The sequence below is a fragment of the Peromyscus californicus genome, unplaced genomic scaffold (genome assembly GCF_007827085.1).
Source record: "Peromyscus californicus insignis strain IS unplaced genomic scaffold, ASM782708v3 Scaffold_15__1_contigs__length_86483966, whole genome shotgun sequence".
Lineage (NCBI taxonomy): Eukaryota > Metazoa > Chordata > Mammalia > Rodentia > Cricetidae > Peromyscus > Peromyscus californicus.
Genome location: NW_026294447.1, coordinates 60128709 through 60141496, shown reverse-complemented (window position 1 = coordinate 60141496; position 12788 = coordinate 60128709). Strand labels below are relative to the sequence as shown.

At 49.2% G+C, this 12788-nt stretch overlaps 1 protein-coding gene across 4 annotated transcripts in view; it reads right to left on the bottom strand.

Annotated features, from left to right (window-relative positions):
• Window positions 1-3285: 3285 nt before the first annotated feature.
• Window positions 3286-12788, bottom strand: part of Znf839 (zinc finger protein 839) — a 32058-nt gene continuing 22555 nt past the window's right edge. For all 4 annotated transcript variants that reach the window (XM_052738997.1, XM_052738998.1, XM_052739000.1 and 1 more), the window contains 5 exons: window positions 11167-11259; window positions 10469-10618; window positions 6134-6277; window positions 5875-6010; window positions 3286-4913 (listed from right to left, as the gene is read on the bottom strand). In XM_052738997.1, the coding sequence (XP_052594957.1) occupies window positions 3982-4913; window positions 5875-6010; window positions 6134-6277; window positions 10469-10618; window positions 11167-11259 (1455 nt within the window). In that variant the 3' untranslated portion in view covers window positions 3286-3981. The remainder of the gene's footprint in view (window positions 4914-5874; window positions 6011-6133; window positions 6278-10468; window positions 10619-11166; window positions 11260-12788) is intronic.

Sequence of the window (12788 nt, the reverse complement as noted above, 5' to 3'; positions counted from 1 at the left end):
ACAGCTGGACTGCAAGCTTCAGTTTCTGCTGTCTCGGCCTCTATCTCCTGTAGATGCCATGGGACCTGCAGACACTCGTACTGCTACTATGCTGGCTTTTATTTGTTTTCTAGGGATCTGAACTCAGGTCACCAGGCTTGCACAGGGAGTGCTATGCTGCTCCCTGTTTCCTGATGAGGACACAGGTCCAGTGTCAGGCATGCAGCTGTCCAAGGTCCTGGCAACTCCTAAGTTGCATTTCTAGTCCAACTTAAAATCATGGGTGACACACATGCATGTGTGTGCAGTTTTCTTTTTTCCCCAACCAGTTAGTTACCTACAAAGTGCTTGGCTCTGTGCTCAGAACACAGAGCTTACACACACAAGTCAGACATCAAATCCTCGGAGATTTTTAAGCTGGTTGAGAGGATGGACTTGTCCAAAATACCAATTAGCATCACATTTGCATCATGTCCATTTGAACAAATACCTAAGATAGCTAACAAATAGAAAAGCATTACTTTAAGCCAGGCAGGGTGACATGCACCTGTAATCTCAATATTGGAGCCTGAAGCAGGAGGATTATGATCGTAAGGCCAGCCTGGAAGACACAACAATTTTGTCTCAAAAACAGAATAGGGCTTATGAGATGGCTAAGCAGGTAAAAGCACTTGCCATACAAGCCTGACAATGTTGTGTTGGACCATGGAACGGTGTTAGGATGGAAGGAGCGCACTGAGCCACCAAGCTGTCCTCTGACCAAGCACATACAGTAGTCAAATGAAAAGAAAACGCTTGCATCCCAAAATAATGTGTGGGGGGGGAGCGTATCTCTGCCCCTGTTCCTTGGAGATCTGAGAAACTTCATGCTGTGTAAAGGATGGGATGAAATTCTAGAGTCTAAAGAACAGGCTTCTAGGGAGAAAATGTTTCCCAGAGAAAAAAAGAAAATATACCCCAAAGAAAAGACTACTTAGGACAGGGATATAGAGGAAAGAGGATTTCTCACTATGCAAATCAGTTAACATGTCAAAGCATTTAGAGGTAACCTTTTGTAGAGTTGCTCTTTCCTCCTCTATATTTATTAAAATCTTCTGAAAGTGGGCAGACGCCTTGTAGAAGGGTCGCTGCATGATCAGCATTTGGCTGACACCAGACAAGAGGCTGCTGAGGCCCTGCTCAGAGCAGGAGTCACTCTGTGTGCAGGTCCTAGGCTAACAGACACAAAACCACTTCTACTACTACCCCCAACCCCAACACATCCTCAGGGTCCACTCCCTCCCTTCCCTTTGCCTCCTGGGAACCGCAGACAGCCTGACTGCCAGCACATACTGTGGACTGACTGATCAACACATGACATGGAGCCTTCTCCCTTTGAACCCTGTAAGGGACCACACTCCACCATGTGGGCCTGAGCCCACACAGAGCCCCTGCCATACTACCTTAGAGGAAACGCTGGAGGATTTAGTACCATGGATAGGCCTTGTAGGATACTTCATGGGTTTTGTTTGTTTGAGACATGGCCTCAGGCCCAGGGTGATCTGGACACACTGTACCATCTATAACTAGGCAGTGTGTGGACATGATGTCTACTTTTTTAGCTTTTGTATAACCTTGTATTTCCTGGAATTACAGATTTTTAATTTATTTTATTTTTAATTATGTATATGTGTGCCTGTGTGCCTGAGTGATTGTATGTGTACCTAGCTACAGGTACCCACAGAGGCCAGAGGAGGGTACTGGATCCTTTGGAGCTGGATCCTTTATGAGCAGTTGTGAGCTGTTCAGCATGAATGCTGGAGATCAAACTCAGTCCTTTTCAAGAATAGTATGCACTCTTAGAAATTTTTTTAGCTATCCTGCGATAGGGTCTTACTAGATAACTCATGCTGACTTCAGAATCACTATACTCCTGCCTCAGCTCCACAAATGCTGGGATTACGGACACCATAATCTTTTGTGTATTTTGCTCCCCAGGCACCCATTAGCAAGTTGCTGAAGAGAACTAATGGAAAGATCAATACTGCCAAGGACAGGCAGAAATAAAGGAACTAAAGATAAGCAGAATATTGATTCCACAGAGTACTGTATCATCTGAACAGAATAAGGATGTCATCAAAGGTCAATATGGCACTTCAAGGTGAACACAGTAGAAAATCACAGATATTTCTTCTACATTCCCAAGTCCTGCCAAATTAACAGAGCAGGAAATAAAAAGCTTGGAATCCACCTGAACTGGATTGAGAGGGTTTGAGGATAAATTCATGGTGAATACTTTGAGAAAAATGGTGGCTGGTGCTGTCCTTTTAAATTTTTGCTATTATAAAGCATTTCAGACAAATCAAAGTACTGAAGATAATATAATAAATGTCCACATACCCAAATGTAGATTAATAATTTAGACAGTGGGAAAGCTCTGGGTTATTGAGAAGTGGCCCAGTCCACAGGACACAGCCCTGCCTAAGCCACTGTGATGCCCCCAGTTCCTGCTAGGAAACCCGCCCGTTTATCCCTATGAACCCTGCCCTGAGATCTAGTTAGAGAACAGGAAGTGCCTGGGGTGTTGCAAGGGCTGTGGAAACAGCAGTTTTGCCTAAGCCTAGGACCTGGGTGAGATGCAGCCAAGATCCCCAGCTCTGCCCTGCAGCAGCATCTCAGCTGCTCCAGGCCTCTCCTCAGAGTGCCAGGGTAAGAATAATGCTCTTGTCCGATGCGGACAAATGGCCTTCCCTTTGGCCCACAATGCAGCCATGGAAACCCTCACACCTAAGCTATACAGCAAGACTCAGTCTTAGAGGGAAATGGTGAACACAGAACCTAAGTGGAGGGTTGGTGAGATGGTTCCGTAGGTAAAGGTGCTCGCTATCAAGTCTGGCAACCTGAGTTCCATCCTGGAATCCATAGAGAGATGGAAGGAAGCTGGGTATGGTGGTGCATGCCTTTAATCCCAGCACTCAGCAGGCAGAGGCAGGTGGATCTCTTGAGTTTGAAGCCAGCCTGCTGGTCTAGGTAGTGAGTTCCAGGACAGCTAGAACTACATAGTCCCTTCTCAAAAAAAAAAAAAAAAAAGAAAGAAAGAAAGAAAGAAAGAAAGAAAGAAAGAAAGAAAGAAAGAAAGAAAGAAAAGAAAGCCCCTGATTCCCTGATTGTACAGCCTATTGTTGCAGTTACTAGAGATGCTAACACAGGAGGGCCACAGACCTCAGGCCTGCTTAGGCCTGTCTTAGGGATGAAGCGCAGGGACAGAGCCTTGCCTGGCAATTTCAAGGCTCTGGGTTCAATCCCCATGGACACTAACAAAACAAATAGAAATGACTTTTTTTTTTAATGTCTCATTAGAATGCTGCCAAAATGGCAAAAATGGCTAGCTTTTGAATTTTGAAGTTTTCTAACTGAATCCAGAAGTACAGAGGACACCACCAGGAGAGAAGGGGCAGACATGATACGGAAGTGGGTGCAAGGCTGGTAAATGAAAGTGGAACGGCCTTAACTGCAGTAGCCAGCAAACTATGTGCCATGGGAACACACCTGTAACCCCAGCCTTGGGCTGGGGCAGAAGGATCATGAGTTCAAGGCCAGCCTGGGCTGTGCCAAACCCTGCTTCCAAAAACAGACAACAAAAATATATATGTACCATTATTGTGATGAGCTCCTTAGAAAAAGAGATAGGGCAGACATTATTCATTATAAATAAATGGCTCATTTGTGTCAGTATTCACATTAGAAAAATACATACTTCTTGAAATAGACCTTCTATGGGTAAAATCCATACAAATATAGGTTCAAAGTTCTGCCCAGCATGGTGGGGCATCCCTGTCACCCTACCACTCAGGAGACTTAGGCAGGAAGATTAGTTGTTCAAGGCCAGCCTCGGTTAGATATTAAGTTCAAGGCCAGTCTGGGCTACATGGGACCCTGCCTCCAAAAACAACACCCTACATTTACACGCACGCACGCACGCACGCACGCACGCACGCACACACGCACGCACGCGACTCCTGGTCACTGAGAGGGCTCTGCCTCTACAGTGTGGAAGGCCTCCATGGCTTCAAGAGCAACTCCTTCTGGCGGGTCAAACCTCAAGACAGAAGCCCCTGCATTAGTCTCTATGACAGCGTTCTCTTCCTGAGACACTTGGATGGTACTTGGATGGGACAAAATAAGCCCATTGGAAGTCCGAATAAAAATCTGCTCCTGTCCCTGAGACAACACTTCCTGGCACACATCAGAAATCTCAAAAGCCAGGGTTTCCCCCACAGCAGCCACAGTCTCTGGCTCTCTCTGGCCATCTGCCTCCATCCTAGAGAAGAACCGGCTTATATCCCCAGCTTTGCTCCCCACACTGGGACCCCCACTAGTGGACAGTGATCCATCTGGTCCGGAATGAGGCTCTGGCTTGGGCACAGTCTTGAAAACACAGGCAGCTGGCAGGACATTCACAGGCAAGATGTTCTGGAGTGAGAAGGCTGCAGCCTCTGCAGGCAGGGCATGGCTGGGGCTGGCCTGCTGCCCACTCAGGTGGGGTGGGCTCATTTCTCTGAAGTCTCCTGCCTCTGCATTTCCCGATTCTCCAAGAAGCAGGGACTCCATTCCTCCACCTGATGATGGGTTACCGCAGACACTGTTGCTCTTCTGGATGGCCCCAGGTTCCTGCTCTACAGTGTGTTCTGGAGCATTCTCTTCAGAAAACACTGACAACTGGGCTGGGGGCAGCTCTCTGGGCTCTGCTACCTGGGAATAAAAAGCTGACCTACTGACATCCTGACACAGAAGAGCAGGGTCTGCAGAGCCACCCCTGCCTTCAAAGTCAGCAGATGGCATCACTGAAAGCTGCTGGCCCGCAGGTGGTCCACTCCCGTCACTAGCAGGAGCCATCTCCCCACAGCTTCCTTCAGAGCAGGGAGAAGACTTCTCAATGGCTACAGGGGCAGAACCTGAATGGTACAGAAAAACAACAGTCACTTGCTCATCACCACAATGAGCTGGTCCAAATGAACTTTCTTCAAAGAAGCAGTAATGCAGATTCTCTTTGCTCCTTGGGCTAGGCAACAGGTTTTTATTGGCTACTGTATCTATTCACAAAGGTAGATTTTGTATTAAAAACGTGTTCCGAGAGAGTTTAGCAGGCTAATTTCACTGAATGAATGAACAGTAGGTTTCTGGAGGGGAGCCCAAGGGTAAGAGAGGCCTTTCAAAACAGATCCATAGACAACCCCTACCCCAACCCCACGTGGCCCTGGAAATCCTGGAAGGTTATTTCAACATAACCTTCCCAGGTACCCAGCCAAGAACCTCGGTCTTGAGGTCAAGGACCCTGTCACTCAGCCCTAGGAATGTAGGACATATACAGGTACTGAAGAACCACTTGGTGAGAGGAAGTGAACTGTAAGATAGATCACTAACTCCAAAGTCCAGATGAAGCTACAAGAGAAAAGTGACTAAGCATGGGGCAGTGCTCCACACTGTGCTAGAAGGTTCACTGTGCCCACTGAACACAACTGCCTTCCCCTAGGGCAGAGCTACATAGAGGTTCTAAAATGGGCAGGGCCTCTTCCACTGAAGACCTTACATCAGGTCAGAAATCAGATAGTCCTGGTAAGTCTTTGCAAAGGCATGTGAGTATTGCCAATGCTGTATGTTCAAAGTACCTAGTAGACAGGATCTGGTTACAGGCAGAATTAAAGCCAGAATGTCTTCTTTTCAAGTGTTAAATCTCACATGTTCAGTGCAGCCATGTCTCAGATGCTAAGCTACAGATATATGTGTCCTTTGGACTCAACTCTGCCCAACCTCTCAGACCAGCCCAGGTCAACCAGTCAGTGATGACTCTGGGTGCATCTGTGCCTGCCAGTAGGACCACTGAGCATGGGACAACCCACAAAATATGTGATTTACCCTTGCTGGAGGCTGGAGCACACGAGGACCCAGGCTTCTGCTGGCATCCACTGATGGCGGCAGGACACCCAGGGACATCTGTGGACAGAGCTGCTGTTCGGGCCTTCTTCACTGTGGCCAGCCCTTCCCCTGTGGCCTGCAGAGAAAAGACTCCCTTATCTGAGAGCAGAAGCAGCCTAGAGAGGGGGAGAAACTGGGACTGGCACGGCCAGATCCTGACTCCAACATCTACACAGATGCTCAACACTGCACCACTTACCACCACACCCTGCTCCCTCTCCCTCTTCTGTCCACTGGCTTCCTCCAGCTTCCCCTCCAGCTTCGGGCTGGAGCACTCGGGTGCACTGCTTGGGTGTGCCTCTTTCTTCCTCAGGAATTCTGTGATTCCTAATGACCTGGCGACCTGAAGGGGAACAGGAGAAATAAACTTGGCGTAGAGCAGGCATTGTGCAAGTGTGTCAATTCCTGAGTAGAAACCCAAGCGGTCCCTTTGCACAGGGAAATGAAGTTAACAAGGAGAAAGACGACAGACACAAAGTTCTGTGGAGCAGCTAAGGTGGAGCCCACCATCACCAAAGCTAGCAGGATCTGTGTCGGGGTGGAGTCGAACCTCTCCTCTCCACTGTCCTACTAAAGCTGATGCGACCACGGTTCCTCTCTTGCCAGTTGTTCTTCTTCCTTCTCTTTCAATTCTTACTCATCTTTTCCTCCCCATCTGCCTCCTAAAGCTCCCCTCACCTGGCTCCCAGTTTCAGCTGCCTTACAAGGTTTTTGTGAGACCCAGTATGGCTTCCATCTACAAAGTGTGTGTGTGCGTGTGTACATATACATATACGTATACATATATATGTATGTTTGTATATATACCAAATATAAAGGGTAGAGACAGTTTACACTGGACTTTATAAAGAGAACACCCGCCAGGCGGTGGTGCATGCCTTTAATCCCAGCACTTGGGAGGCAGAGGCAGACAGATCTCTGTGAGTTCAAGGCCAGCCTGGTCTACAGAGCGAGATCCAGGACAGGCTCCAAAGCTGCACAGAGAAACTCTGTCTCAAAAAAAAACAAAAAACAAAAAATCAAAAAACAAATAAAGAGAACACCCTGTAAGACAGGGTGAGGATCAGTAGGAAGGCCAGCAGAACACAACTAACAGAGAAAATTTGGCTTGGTAAGTATAGCACTGCCCACGCTGAATAGTGTCCCCTTACGAAGTAAGCCACAGCCACTGCTCTAACCCACACATAAAATAAAAATAATCACAACATGAGTGACTATTGTCATCTATGGGGAATCTGTAAAAGGCTTTGCAAAATAATCCATTATGTTTATAATACATAATTTAAAAAATCCAAAGGCTCGTTAACAATATATTCTGGAGCTGGGAATGTAAGTCGGTGGAGCACTTGCCTGGAATTCACTAGGCTGAGTTTGATTCCCAGGACCACATGCACAGGACACAGTGGGAAAACTGGTAATATCAGCACTCAGAGGTAGAGGTAAGAAAAATCACAAGTTCAAGGTTGAGACTGAAGAGTAGTTAAGCTCAGTAGTTAAGTATTCTTTGCTCTTCCAGAGGACCTGGGTTCAAATCCCAGCACCCAGATGGCAAGTAACAACAATCTACAACTCCAGACCAGGAGACCTGATGTCCTCTTCAGGCATCAGGCACCCACAGAGCACAAGACATACACTGTGCTGGTTGGTTGTGTGTCAGTGTGACACACACCTAGACACAGACAGGAAGAGTAATCTTAACTGAGAAAATGTCTCTATGAAATTAACCTGTAGGCAAGACTCTGGGGAATTTTTCTGATTAAGGATTGATGTGGGAGAGCCCAGGTAACTAGGAAAGTGGTCCAGGAGGTGCTGGCACACGCCTTTAATCCCAACATTTGGGAGGCAGAGCCAGGCGGATCTCTGTGAGTTCAAGGCCAGCCTGGTCTACAGAGTGAGATCCAGGACAGGCACCAAAAACTACACAGAGAAACCCTGTCTCAAAAAAAAAAAAAGAAAGAAAGAAAGAAATTAGGCTGAGCAATCGATGGGGAGCAAGCCAGTAAGCAGCACTCCTTCATGGCCTCTGCTTCAGTTCCTGCCTCTAGTTTCCTGTCCTGACTCTCCTCAGTGGTGGAGTGTGAGTTATAAGCTGAAATAAACACTTTTCTCCCACGTTTTTTTTTTTTTTTTTTTTTTTTTTTGGTTTTTCGAGACAGGGTTTCTCTGTGTAGCTTTGTGCCTTTCCTGGAACTCACTTGGTAGCCCAGGCTGGCCTCGAACTCACAGAGATCCGCCTGGCTCTGCCTCCCGAGTGCTGGGATTAAAGGCGTGCGCCACCACCGCCCGGCCTTCTCCCACGTTTTGGTCACAGTGCTTTATCATCTCAATCAAAACCATAATTCGTGCAGACAAAACACCCATACATATAAAATAATCTTTTTAGAATCCAAGGTCATCCTTCTCTACATAGAAAATCCAAGACTAACAATGGTGACCAATAACAGCTCCCCCAACCACCCAAAAAACCCCAGACCAGCACATACCAACTGTGACGGTCTGAATGAGAATGGCCCCCATAGGCTCATAGGTGTGAATGCTTAGTTCCAGTTAGTAGAACTGTCTGGGAAGGACTAGGAGGTGTGGTCTTGATGGAGGAGCTGTGTCACTGGGGGTAAGCTTGAGGTTTCAAAAGATTCATGCCATTCTCAACGTCCTCTCTGCCTCCTGCTTGTGGATCAAAATGTGAGCTCTTGTTTTGTGTGATGGATAAGCCCCACAAATGGACAGTAGTATCAGGACATAATATCATGAATGTAATAAATCAATACAATTGATGTAATTAATGAAAAGAAAACAAAAACAAAAGGTGAGCTCTTAGGCGTTCCTGCTCCCATGCCTCTGTTCCAGCATCATGGGCTCTACTCTCTGAAACCACAAGCCAATTGAATGCTTTATTTATTTATTCTTGTTATTCTGTTTTTTGAGACAGGGTTTCTCTGTGTAGCCTTGGAACTCACAGAGATCCACTTCCCTTTTCTCCCGAGTGCTGGGATTAAAGGCGTGCGTTACCACCACCCAGCCAAATGCTTTTTTAAAAAATAAGTTGCCTTGATCATGGTGTTTTATCACAGCAATAGAAAAGTAACTAAGACACCCTATCACAGCACAGACCGAGGTAGCTTGCCATGGAAACGTACAGGCAGGAAGCTCCATCGGGTTAGTGGGAAGGAAAGGCAGCTATGGGCCGCACAGCCTTTCCTTTCTTTTCAAGACTTATTTATTTAAGTGTACGAATGTTTTGCTCACATGTATGCCAGTGCCCCGTGTGCATGCCTGTTGCTCCTGGAGGTCAGCAGAAGATAGCCGATGCCCTGGAACTGGAGTTACAGATGGTTGTGAGCTACCGTGTGAGTTCTAGGAATTGAACCTGGGTCCTCTGCAAGAACAAGAAGTACCCTTAACTGCTGAGCCATCTCTCCAGGCTTCCACACTGCCTTTCTAAGCATGCACACTACATGTGTCACAGTTTGTTTTAAATACAGGAGACTGTTGATTCTTGGTAGCAGTGTCAGAGCCAGAAGTGCCACTTAAATCAGAAGAGAACACTGAGACTCAGGGGCGGGCGCAGGTCTGTCAGGGCTGGTGAGGGGGCTTGCTTCATACACAGTGGGGCCAGAGCTGAGTTCCAAAAGAAGTTTATCCAAAACAAGTCAAACCATTTTAGCCTCAAACTTATGTTTTGAAAAAAGCTCAACCTAGCCAAAGGCAGCAGGGTGATGAAATAAGAATTGTGTCAAAACAACCAGAAACATATGCACTAGCCCTGGAATACACAGGAAACCAGGCCCCAGAGAGAGCGGTCCGTAGGTGAGTGCACCTGCCACTCTGGCAGAGGCCCCGGGTTCTGTTCCCAGCACCCACCTGGTGGCTCACAACTACCTGTAACTCTAGTTTTACTGGATACAACACCCTCTTCTGACCTCCCTGAGCACCAGGTACAAACATGGAACACAGGTATAGATGTAGGCAAACACTCATACACACAAAATAAATCTAATAAAAAGCTCTTTTGAAAAAGAAAGAAGCTGGCGGTGGTGGCCCACACCTTTAATCCCAGCACTTTAGAGGCAGAGGCAGGTGGATCTCTGAGTTTGAGGCCAGCCTGGTCTACAGAGTGAGTTCCAGGACAGCCAGGGCTACACAACACAGTGAAACCCCAACTCAAAAAGAGAAAGAAAAAAAGAAAGAAAGAAAGAAAGGAAGGAAGGAAGGAAGGAAGGAAGGAAGGAAGGAAGGAAGGAAGGAAGGAAGGAAAGAAGGAAGGAAGGTAGGAAGGTAGGAAGGAGGAAGAGTGAGTTAGCCTGCACATCAGGGCATAGGGGACTGTGGTGTTCTCAGTTTTCTTTCAGCTATTACAATGTTCAGTTTTCTGGTGGGTTTATAGTCCTATATTAATAAAACAAAAACTTCATTTGACAGGACAAGGCCATCCGGTGGCTAAGTATGAAGATGTCTTACTAACAACACCCTCCCTTGTTCACAGACTCCTTCCCTTGGCTAACTAAGAGCAATGTTTTGCCCCTCAAGATGGCACCTCGTCATTGTTTATCTCCAGGGGCTCCTGAGAACACAGGCCAGAGCTGCTGAGGTAATCCTGACACATCCTCTTCACCACGTCATACAACTCTTCAAACTCCTTGTACACAGCAGGAAAGACAGGCTTCGCTGCGGGACTTCTCTCAACCTTTGTGAAGGTGAAGATGAGCAGAGTTAAACCAAGGCAACGACAGGGGCGGCAGAAAATAACCCTGGAGACAGAGGGAGCTGAGGCCTCACCCTGCGAGTGCTCAGTGGTTGGCGCTTCCTCTACTTCCAAGTGGTACCTATGTATGCCACCACCATGCCCAGCTCTGAGAGGCCAGCTTGGGGGTGGGGTGTCAGAAAACAAACCCTTAGGGTGAAGACCACAAACCCTGGGACTAGGGTGACCCCACAGGGGGCATACAGTTGGCAAAAAGGCACCTTTAGCTCCTACGGGGCGCATTGCCACCTCCTAAGGCCACCAAGGTTTTCTCACCCGCCTGCTCCCTCACAAAGATAAAATAGTCATGGGAGTGACAGTGGCGTGCTGAGACACCTGCGCAGACAGGCTCTGGGATTAGAGCTCTCTTCAGCTCTGTCCTCGGGAAGGAAAATACACTATTCCAAACGGCCTGGTGCATTCTAAAGTAGGGAGGCCAGCTCATGGCATGCTCAAGTTAACCTCTAACCTGACATACTACAGGGTCTCACCTTCACCACAAGAAGTTCATACAGGGTCACCACCTGAGCCAGCTGAGGCAGGACCAGTTCCACCAGCTCCTCTCGGCCACACTGCTTGAGAGCCTGCCGAAACAAAGAGTTGGCCACCTTAGACTGGAGTTGGTGTGACTTGGGCAGAAAGATCCCCAGAATCCAGCTGTATGCAGTTTCACACTGTTGCCAACTACAGAACAGCATGGTCAATTCTGGCTTCAAACACGGCGCCCTACAGGAGAAGCAGCTAACTACAAGTGCCTCTGGTGCAGAGAAGGGCCACAAGTTGCAGAGGAGGGCCACAGAGCTGCAGAGGAGGGCCACAGAGCTGCAGAGGAGGGCCACACAGCTGCAGAGGAGGGCCACACAGCTGCAGAGGAGAGCCACAGAGCTGTAGAGGAGGCCACACAGCTGCAGAGGAGAGCCACAGAGCTGCAGAGGAGGGCCACACAGCTGCAGAGGAGGGCCACAGAGCTGCAGAGGAGGGCCACAGAGCTGCAGAGGAGGGCCACAGAGCTGCAGAGGAGAGCCACAGAGCTGCAGAGGAGGGCCACAGAGCTGCAGAGGAGAGCCACAGAGCTGCAGAGGAGAGCCACACAGCTGCAGAGGAGGGCCACAGAGCTGCAGAGGAGGGCCACAGAGCTGCAGAGGAGGGCCACACAGCTGCAGAGGAGAGCCACAGAGCTGCAGAGGAGAGCCACAGAGCTGCAGAGGAGAGCCACAGAGCTGTAGAGGAGAGCCACAGAGCTGCAGAGGAGGGCCACAGAGCTGCAGAGGAGAGCCACACAGCTGCAGAGGAGGGCCACAGAGCTGCAGAGGAGGGCCACACAGCTGCAGAGGAGAGCCACAGAGCTGCAGAGGAGGGCCACAGAGCTGCAGAGGAGAGCCACACAGCTGCAGAGGAGGGCCACAGAGCTGCAGAGGAGGGCCACAGAGCTGCAGAGGAGGGCCACAGAGCTGCAGAGGAGGGCCACAGAGCTGCAGAGGAGAGCCACAGAGCTGCAGAGGAGGGCCACAGAGCTGCAGAGGAGAGCCACAGAGCTGCAGAGGAGAGCCACACAGCTGCAGAGGAGGGCCACAGAGCTGCAGAGGAGGGCCACAGAGCTGCAGAGGAGGGCCACACAGCTGCAGAGGAGAGCCACAGAGCTGCAGAGGAGAGCCACAGAGCTGCAGAGGAGAGCCACAGAGCTGTAGAGGAGAGCCACAGAGCTGCAGAGGAGGGCCACAGAGCTGCAGAGGAGAGCCACACAGCTGCAGAGGAGGGCCACAGAGCTGCAGAGGAGGGCCACACAGCTGCAGAGGAGAGCCACAGAGCTGCAGAGGAGGGCCACAGAGCTGCAGAGGAGAGCCACACAGCTGCAGAGGAGGGCCACAGAGCTGCAGAGGAGGGCCACAGAGCTGCAGAGGAGGGCCACAGAGCTGCAGAGGAGAGCCACACAGCTGCAAAGGAGAGCCACAGAGCTGCAGAGGAGGCCACACAGCTGCAGAGGAGGGCCACACAGCTGCAGAGGAGGGCCACAGAGCTGCAGAAGAGAGCCACAGAGCTGCAGAGGAGGGCCACACAGCTGCAGAGGAGGGCCACAGAGCTGCAGAGGAGGGCCACACAGCTGCAGACAGCA